Genomic DNA, 9,732 nt, shown 5'->3' on the forward strand with positions numbered 1-9,732 from the left:
TGCATGTGTATATTAACTTATACTTCTAAAAACAAGTAACAAACTAGAATCTGAATAGCACTAAAGAATAAGTTAATTAGCTTAATTACAAAAAACACAAAGCTAACACATTCTAGGTGCACAAATTTTTATGAGAGACCATATCTAATTGAATCAGCCCATAAAAAAATATACAGTAAAAGTATACATTACATTTTATTGGATTGCGATGAGAGACGGTCTCTTAGAAAAAACAACCTTATTAATTGGTCAAATAATAATGTCGTTTTTGCTTTCGTGAAGAGTTTTGGCAACTAGTCCACGAATTCAGGCCGTGTTCAAGAAATCAGATACAGGTCCACAGATTCAGACCGTGTTTAAGAATCCAAATTGCGTCCAGAATCCATTGTCATTCAAATTGTGAATATCTTACAAAGGATGTTACGTCCATCCTAAACGACGCTTATTCCTCTACAATCTATATTGATGTCAAAAGAGATTTAAGAAATTGAGAGTGATAACTCCTTTTGCTACATAAGTATTGGAGAGAGATCCACACCGAGACAGTTTGTGTTTTGTATTAAAAGAAGAAAAAAGTATCAGCATTTTAGAACCTTCCATAAACTACAAGATACTTAACTTTGGGACAGAAAATCACCATAAAAGATCTCTAACATCACATCCATTAGTAATAACTAACAAAAGAAACACAATGTCGTAACATTTAAAAAGAACAAAAAACATGTTTGTTCGTTATTGATAGCGTGGAACTAACATTTCTTAGTTTTTTAAGTCCCTTTTAAACGTTATAACATTGTCTTTTTTATGTTCGTTGTTAGTAATAGCAAACAAAAGATTTTGACTTTTTTGACAGGTTTTTTGATTGTTGTTAGTAACAGTTCCAATAGTATTAAGTAATGGACAAAATTCCTCTGCAACAACAGAAATAAGAGGAAAAAGGAGACAGTGTAGAACAAGAATTTCTACAAACTAGTAACTGGATTATCTATTTGCACCAAATGGGCACAAACACAAATAGTGATCATAGTAGTTGATAGTAAAACTAAGATAAATTAGACAAGTTATACAATAAGTAACATGAAACTAAGCTCTAAACTTCCAATGAAAGTACACATCTAACCATCACACAACTACCTTGTTTATGTGCTACCAGGACCATCGGGCGCATTGGCTGGCTTGCGGGTTAAGTAGCGAATAACAGCATCCTCAACCCTGTTGAAGTGGTAACAAATCAAAATTATCAGTAAAAACAAACCAACACAACAATTCTTGTATTGAAGATAGTATAGAAATGAACTTATATACCATGGTTGGTTGAAGAAATCTGATCGGCGTTCTCTTTCTACACTGCGACTAGCTTCCCCAGAAACGACCTTGAGATCTCGGCTTTGAGATTCTATCAACGCGTTGATGAATTCAGATGGGGATTGACTAAAACCGAGAAAGAACGCTCTCCTTTTGCGGTGTTCGTGAATTTTCCTTATAGCAGCACAAATTGCTTCATCACAGATTTCAATCTCCTTCGTTTTCTCGGTGTTTGCCAGCAGCATCGAGAGCTCTCTCTGTATCGGAAATGGTATATCAACTAATATATCGTAACAAGCATTTCCGGAAGGACTACTACCAGAAAGCTTGAGGTGATGTTCCACCTGAATCGGTGGCGGAGGAGACAAATGCTGCGAAATCTTTTGTGACACCATGGTAAATTTCATCTTTTCTTCACCAAATACCTTCTGAAGCTGTGGATCACAATTGAAAAAGCTTGGATCATTTTGGTTCTGTAACTTCCTTGCCTTAACATAATGCCATATAGCAGCTATTATTCTTGGGCGAGTCTCGGCTTCTATGCCAAGAAGTTCTGTTAAGGGTTGGGAAAGCTTGAATTTCTCGGGTATATAGTTCATGTCAAACCGAATGTTCACCGTGAACTCTTTGTCTCCTTTCCTTTTCACCTCAAAACCCTCGGTTGGAGCAGAAGAGCGAGAATTCTCCCAAACAATTAAATGGTTTTCAGGGTACAATCTCTGATCCAAACCGATGGTAACCCTCTTAAAAAAAGTCGAAAACTTTGGATGCAATGGATTCAGTTTCATTGCCGCAACTTGTTCAGGGTCAATTCCATCTTCCAAAATCCTCCCAATTATTTTCAAGGTCCAAGTGGGCGGTTCAGCGTTTGGCTTCTTCGGGATAGACTGTGACTGATTTGCAAAGGTATTAAACACATAAATTCGAAGCGTTTTCTGAACAGACGGAGGGTTTTTCAAAGACTCTTGAATATCAATCTTCTTTCTCATCAATGCAGCATCAACACGAGACTCAAACTCGAGAAGTTGCGTATACAATGCAGACTCCGGCAATATAGGAGCTACCCTCCCACTCAAATGCTTCTCCTGAGTTTTTTGTTTCTTTCTTCGGGCCATAGCCGCAGGAGTAAGCTCCATTGCATTTTTCATAGGTGACATCAAGTTCATTCCCCCAGATGGTCCTGGGGGATGAACAGGCGGTTTTTGTGGGACCCTCTTCATACCTAAATTCCCTACACCCGAAATCGAAGGTGATGAACTACCCCCTAAATTACCAATCCCCAAGGCTTGTGCCTGATTAAGACTCAAACCTTGAGCTTGCAGAAGATGAGCATGAGCAGCAGCTTTTGACTGTGCTTGGGCCAAGGCTTGGGCTTGGGCTAGTTGAAACTGACTCTGAAACCCATACCCTAATTGATGGGGCAGATTTTGTCCTTGAGTTTGAGATGATGATGGATTGAAATTTGGGGGTAAATTATTAGGGTTTCCCATTCCAGAATTCCCATAAGGGGATGACATTGGCATTGAACTTCCAATATTCTTATTTTGATTATTGTTCGTATTTGAGGACATCCCCAAAAAGCCTTAAAAAAAACCCAATTTCTCAAATAAAAACTTCAAATAAATTTCTAATCTAATGATAAAACACTGATTCTATGAATTTAATTGCCCGAACATCAAATACAACAGGAAAAACAAAAAAGACAATAAATAAATAAATATAGTAGAAATTGAGAAGCTTTACCTCATTTCTCAACATAAAACTACAAGAAAACACCGGTCATCACGTCTTGGATGCCAGAAATATAAAGAAGAACTTGAAAAGGGGGATGGAATAAGAGTGAAATTGAGATCTAGGGTTTTAAGAGAAAAAAACCCTAGATTGTAAATTGTAGCAATAATTAATGAAATAATAAAGGAAAATTGGAAAATTAAAGAAATAGTGGGTCTTGTTTGTCGTAAGATTCTGCAGGTTGAGCTGAAAATGGCGATTGAGAAATCAAGCGAGAGAGAAGGAGTGAGAGCAAAGAGACGAAAAATGAGTGTAATGAAAGAACTTCAGCTGGTTCTACTCAACTATAACTTGAAGTCAACCTACCCAAATCATTAGGGGCTACTGCCTAGGTAGTAACTTTGGTAAATAAAAATTTATAATCAATCACCGTAATTCTTCGTAATAAGAAAATTAAATAATATTAATAAAATAAATTAAATTAAAATGATAAATCCGATCTACTAAAACCTATCATATAAAAATAATTTATTAACTTCAAAAATTATCGGTATTTACCAATATCTCCTCCTTTGGCAAATGAAAATTTTACAGCTTTTTATATCACAAAATATTTAATTTTAAAGTGATTAATATAATAAGAAGAGAAATTGCTATTAAGGTTGGAGAATAAATGGAGATGAAAAGGTGATAGAAAGTAAATGAGTAAGAAATTGGGTTAGTATCTTTCATTATTTATATTCTTCATCTGTTGTTTTTAGTACAAGCATCCCAAATACTTCAATATCCCTACCCTAACATATTAGGATGCTTTCATCTATGAAGACTTTAGAGAGATCGAATATACGCAATTAAAGTATTTGGTGATTAACCAAAAATTGATATTAGAAAAACATCTCTATGTTGGTATTATTCATGGTTAATCAAAAAAATAATATTATTGTAAGGAAATTAGCAAAAAATTTGTAAGTATTATTCACACTAATTTGTCCTAACAAATATCATTTGCAATTTCACATCAATAAATTCACGTAATTGAATAAATTGTTTAAATGTAATATTATATTTTTGATAGCAAATACAATTTGTTATAACTCCAAAGTAGAAGTGTTCATTCGGATTATCGAGTCGATTCAGTATCAGATGTTGTAGATTGGTTCAAAATTTTGTATATCTATAGGTTTTTACATAATTGTTAATCTATTTTGTATACCAAGTCAAATCAAAACTCGTTTATAAGAACAAATAAATACTGAATTATCGAATCTACATTTAACACCTTACCAAAAACTATTGAATTATAGTCTCTGCTCATCAAGATCCCATATTATCAATTCAAACTTAAAAGCAGTGCCAAGAACACAAATGGATACCATTTGCTTTATAAGAAAGTGTGGCCTATAAGTCTATAACAAACCAACTTTACACCACTTTTACAATCTTTCAAAAGCTAACTCTTACTCTTTTTGATGCATTATAAGATTGAAGAAGGTCTAAATGCTCAAGATGCATATCAAGAGCTCGCTTTCTCAAACTTTTCACTTTACCTCAAATCCGACACTTGACCACTTTCCTTTAGTACAAAATAAATCTCGAGTTTGAGAAACTCACTAGCCATAACCTCCTGATCTCCTTTACAAGAGTATGATTAGCCGTTTTCTTAGTTCTCTTCAGACCTTGATCATAGTTTCTACAAGCAAAATACATTGAATATAATGATGATTAAGTTCAAAAACATCATCGAACTTTTAACAAAATAAACCATTTAAAACACTTGATACGGATATACGAGTCTAAGTAACATAGATCCGGATGCAGCAGCTTCTAAAAACTAGGTTGTTTCATAGTAGACAAGAATAACAAACCAGAATCACCAGAATTTCCATATTCTAGAGAGGATCAAGCTAATAGCTATCAATAGGGTTTATCAGGATCTGTAACAATGAAAATCTATAACTAATTTCATTAAGAAAAGTGAGACAACACTCGAAATCACGACAGAACGACACTGAACAGACAACATATGCATACTTTCGACGAAGAACATACATAAACCGAAATTACAAAGTTCGAAATACAAAAACGAAAAGAACAAAGAAGCCGCTTAGAGCCTTATTTATGAATGCATGCCCAACGCTGAGCCTTAGCCTTCAAGCAACCATGACAGTGCAGTTCATAATGAAATGGCTTCGGCTACTGCTACTTCCATCCAGGAGCTTCCAGTCTAAGGATTCAGCATTTGGGTGAGGGCAGCATGTGTAAATTGTCATACCAAAGCCCGAGAGCGAGATTTTAGATCCGCCTATAACAAGTAACTCATTTCCAAGTGACTTGAAAGCAACGCCCCAACCGTTGCTTATATCAGCTCGAACAGGAACTTGTCCCAAAGCCCTCCAAGAATTGGTGCTTTTCATGTACACCATCAAGCAGTTTGTCGACGTTTCAATGGTGTACAGTTCGTTATTAACGACAGCGACAAGAGGGGGAGAGTGAGTTGACCGTGAACTGGTTGAGGTTAACCCATCAAGGATTCCCGGTATGGGCACCCATATGTTCTTTTTCTCGTCAAACATTTCTCCGCAAGTTAGAACACCCCCGGTTTGGTTTTGGCCACCGATCACATAAAAATTCTCATCCATGTATACACCGGAACACATTTTTCTCTTTATTTTCATCTTCGGAAGTCGCTCCCATGACTTGGTCACAGGATCATACTTCTCTGCAGAGTTCAGGATTTCCTGGTTTTCAAGACCTTGACCGCCAGCCACAAACGCGGTGTCGCCAGTCGAGGCGGAGGCAAATAAGCACCTCGGTTCAACCATAGAAGAACCCTTAAACCATTTGTTCATTAGGACATCATATGTCCATATGACCGGCCCATCAACATCGGTACCACACACGAGAAGTTGGGTCCCTGCACAAAGAGACTCTTTATCTAAGGCTTTGAAAACATCATCAGAAGGCAACAGGGGGAGTGCCTTATGGAATGTAAACTTCTGATCAAATGCCCACCAGTTTTTCTCCCCACTGGGTAGCATAAAGACTGATGCCTCTCGGACACCAATCAGTTTTCGCTCTCTAAGCAAGTCCCCGTTTTTTATTTGCTCTAAGAAACGTTTGTTCAGCGAGCAAATCTTCCGGAATTCTAAAAGCGGAAGCCTAGCTGCTATCATGTTCTCCAACTCATCGCTGAGTTGGGGAACATGACAACAACCATAATCTGCATCCTGAGGCTTAATACCTAACGACAAATCAAGCCTGAAATGATCATCATAAGTATCAAACTTCGGAATTTTATCTGGTCTCGGCCAATCAACAATCAGCCAAGAAGAAGAGGTATTCATATCGATTTCATTACAAGACTCCTCTTCGGATTCATAGTAAGAGTTGTCAATTATGTAATCTTCTTCATCAAACTCATCATCCTTCCTCTCCTTCTCAACTTGTTCATCCTCAATTTCTCTTCCTTTTGCCATTGCTAATGGTTAGACAAACAAAACCTAGACAATCATAGCAGTTGTATAAACACATTGCTTCACTTTCTTAACTGAAAAAAAAGATCTCAAAAACTACATCACACAAGCAACAAGAGCAAAACTTGTATAAGCATGAATTTTGTAACATAATTCGCCAGTTAATTCGCTTTTTATTTCGCGATTCGTTCACATAACCCTAAAATAACCCTAAACCGATCATAATTTTGCTTATTTTGATTCGCGATTGGCGATTCGCAAGAAGATTAGTCAATCATGTGACAGTGACTCAGTGAGCATGAACACCATGATTAGTCTCAAAAGTAGATATTAGCCATACCCATGTACTCTAAAACACAAAATCCAAATTTCTTAACTTTGATAACAATTATCTCATTGAGCTAGGTCATTAAACATATTGGCTATTGCAATTAAACTAAACAAAATCTTCTGAGATCAAAAATCAGAAAATATGAAAAACTTAATAAAAATTAGGTCACAATAACAATATAATCATTAGAATATAGCAAGAAATTAGACATACTTGGATCACAAATAAAGCTCAAAACTCCTAGTTTGGTTTATAATTCATCAAAACTTGGAGACCTACAAAATGAAACCAATCAAAAACCCAAAAGGAAGAACATATACCCAGCAAGGTTTCTGTTGTTTTTGGTGTATCTTTTATATAGAAGTATAATACTAATTACTAAGGATCAACAAAGATTGAAAGAGAAGATACCCAGACACCCAATACCAAACAGCCAAAGATATAACATAGTAATTGTTGAACAAATTAAATACCCATTAATAACATTCCATTAAAGATCAAGAAAGAGGCTTACCAAGGAAGGAAGCCAATAGAAAAGAGCAGTAAATGTACACAAGATTAAACCTTTTTATAAAATTAAGTTAGAAAGATTAATTCTTTTTCTAGAGGGAAAGAAACAAGACTTTGGAGAAAAGGAAAAAAGATGTAAAATTGATGGAAAGACGAGAAATGAAAGAAAACATCAATGGAGGTGAAGAAGAAGAAGAAGATGCCATTAAAAAGGAGTAAAGGAAGAAACTTGAAGAATGAATGTATTAGTATTTGTGAGAAAAGGGAAAGAGAAAGTGGGGATGGTGGCTGGAAATATTTAAGTAAATCAAAATCAAAATTCAACACCATTTGCTGGGAATTTTGGGTATTTAATTGGGGTTTAGGTTGGTGCATTTTTTTTCTTTGCATTCTTGTTCTTTCTATCTTTTTTCTTCCATTAAAATACTCTGAAAATTAAGAGAAAAAGGTGGAGAAACAGAGGTCTGTTTTTAAAAAGGATTTGATTTTTATGTGTATTCATGTAAAACAATGGTGGTCACTCACAGCCAGGTTGTTTTAAATATTAATAGATCGAGTAGATTTGTGAAGGTGGGATTGTGAAACAGAGATTGATTAATCACTTGAGTGAGAGAAAAAATAACTAAAGTGAGAAATGTTATTTTTAAATGATTAATTTGTGAATTATAGTTTTAAAATTTAGTATTTTTGTGAATTATAATTTTAATATTTATTTTTTGCAAATTACACTTACTAAAGTATCAAAGCTTGTAAGTTCAAGTCAAAATACAGAATTTCGACAATTTTGATGGTCGGGATTTTAGGTTAAGTGGTCGGAGTTCTGTGTTTTTGACCTAAACTTGTAAATTTTAATACTTTGGTGGCTGTAATTCGCAAAAGTACTAAGTCTGTAATTTGTAAATATTCTTTTTAAATACTACTAATGCTATATTTGAGAATGATAATTTTCTTTGCAAATATAAATTTAACTCAATTTAGTGTTTAGCAAATAACAAAAATTTAAATTTGGATTTGAGTCAAATTCCCTATTGTTATAAAAATGGTTAAAGATGAAGATATGAGAATGACATCCCAAATCTTGTCATTTTTAAATTCTTCATCATAATTTCAAAATTGAAATCTATAATTTGAAAATAGATTTCACAAATATTCAAATATAATATATAACGTCTCGCGTTGAGATTATTTTATTATGTTGGTCTAATATGTACTTATTGTCCTAACATGATTACTTACAACCTTAAAATGATCACTTATTACAGTTTTAAAGTGATAACTTTTTACTTATAATCTTAAAGTGATTACTTACAATGTTAAAGTAATCAATAAGAGAAATATACTCTTTTCGTTCCTTGATGAAGTTTCCACAAATAATGTTCACGAGAATTAAAAAAAAAATAGAATTTTTTAGAATGTGAATATATTATTTTATTAAAAAATAAATTTGATGGAGGAAAAGTAGGGACCTATCTAAACAATATAAAAATAAAAATATTAAAAAAAGGTTGGTGGAAAAAAGGTGGAGACCAAAACTAATAAAAAAACATTTTTATAAAGTTAGTAGGAAACATGTTAGGATCATGAGGAATATAAAAATGTTAAAATAAAGTTAGTGAAAGATTTATGGGAACCAAAAGCACTACTAAAATATTAAAATAAGAATGAAATAGGTTATTTTTGTCCAAAATTTGTAATAAAAATAAAAAGATTCTTAGTGAGAACAACAAATGGAACACCTCAAAATGACAAATGAAAACTTCTTTAAGGAACAAAGGGAGTACTAACTGCATGAGCTCGTCTGATGATGAGACGATCTCATACAATACTTGTCGGTTTGATCAAATTATAATTTGTTTGAATAATTTATGCTAATTGAAACTAATTTTTCATAAAATGTACACTAATTCTTAAATGAGACGGTTTAATGGTGAGACCATCTTTATTAGGCTAGCCCAATATACATTTAGGTTTTAAAGTGATCGTTCATAACGTTAAAGTGATTACTTACAATATTAAAATAATCACTTTTTATAGTCTTAGAATAGTCTTAAGAGTGATTACTTATTACCTTTATTACCTTAAAACGATCACTTACGATTTTAAAGTAATCAACTAAAGAAATGAACTACTTATACGAGCTCGTCTCATACAAGCTGTAAAATGTATTGGTAATTACATCGTGATTAGATCTTAATATAATTATGACTGGTTACACACATTTTACCACTTTAATTTATACTGTTTACTTAGGACTATTATTCTTCGTTTTATTAATAGATAAATTTATCGTAAAAAAAATCTCAAAAAAAATTTATAGCTATTCAATAACATTGGTACTATTTTTGTACATGTTACGGTGAATGGAAACCACCGATTTTAGGT

At 33.7% G+C, this 9,732-nt stretch overlaps 2 protein-coding genes across 4 annotated transcripts; both read right to left on the bottom strand.

Moving 5' to 3' along the window:
• Positions 1-267: 267 nt before the first annotated feature.
• LOC130824121 (SWI/SNF complex component SNF12 homolog) lies at positions 268-3,474 on the bottom strand. Its single transcript, XM_057689010.1, has 2 exons — positions 1,306-3,474; positions 268-1,212 (listed from the first exon to the last, which is right to left on the bottom strand). The coding sequence occupies exons 1-2, from the start codon at positions 2,874-2,876 to the stop codon at positions 1,140-1,142; spliced, it is 1,644 nt and encodes a 547-aa protein (XP_057544993.1). The 5' UTR covers positions 2,877-3,474; the 3' UTR covers positions 268-1,139.
• A 1,499-nt stretch (positions 3,475-4,973) lies between these two features.
• LOC130824159 (F-box/kelch-repeat protein At3g27150-like) lies at positions 4,974-7,925 on the bottom strand. Of its 3 annotated transcripts, XM_057689050.1 has the most exons (3): positions 7,355-7,925; positions 7,054-7,115; positions 4,974-6,536 (listed from the first exon to the last, which is right to left on the bottom strand). In XM_057689050.1, the coding sequence occupies exon 3, from the start codon at positions 6,510-6,512 to the stop codon at positions 5,187-5,189; it is 1,326 nt and encodes a 441-aa protein (XP_057545033.1). In that variant the 5' UTR covers positions 6,513-6,536; positions 7,054-7,115; positions 7,355-7,925; the 3' UTR covers positions 4,974-5,186. The 3 variants fall into 3 exon arrangements, with proteins under 3 accessions (XP_057545033.1, XP_057545034.1, XP_057545035.1); XM_057689051.1 differs by lacking the exon at positions 7,054-7,115; XM_057689052.1 differs by having other exon boundaries at positions 7,054-7,865.
• Positions 7,926-9,732: the final 1,807 nt, after the last annotated feature.

The sequence above is a fragment of the Amaranthus tricolor genome, chromosome 9, assembly GCF_026212465.1.
Source record: "Amaranthus tricolor cultivar Red isolate AtriRed21 chromosome 9, ASM2621246v1, whole genome shotgun sequence".
In the NCBI taxonomy this organism is placed as follows: domain Eukaryota; kingdom Viridiplantae; phylum Streptophyta; class Magnoliopsida; order Caryophyllales; family Amaranthaceae; genus Amaranthus; species Amaranthus tricolor.

Bases quoted from the DNA above. Each gene is read 5' to 3' on its own strand.
- LOC130824121 (XM_057689010.1), bottom strand. From the start codon at position 2,876: ATGTCCTCAAATACGAACAATAATCAAAATAAGAATATTGGAAGTTCA. The intron at 1,213-1,305 runs GTATATAAGTTC...CCACTTCAACAG, and splicing joins GATTTCTTCAACCAACCATG to GGTTGAGGATGCTGTTATTC.
- LOC130824159 (XM_057689051.1), bottom strand. From the start codon at position 6,512: ATGGCAAAAGGAAGAGAAATTGAGGATGAACAAGTTGAGAAGGAGAGG.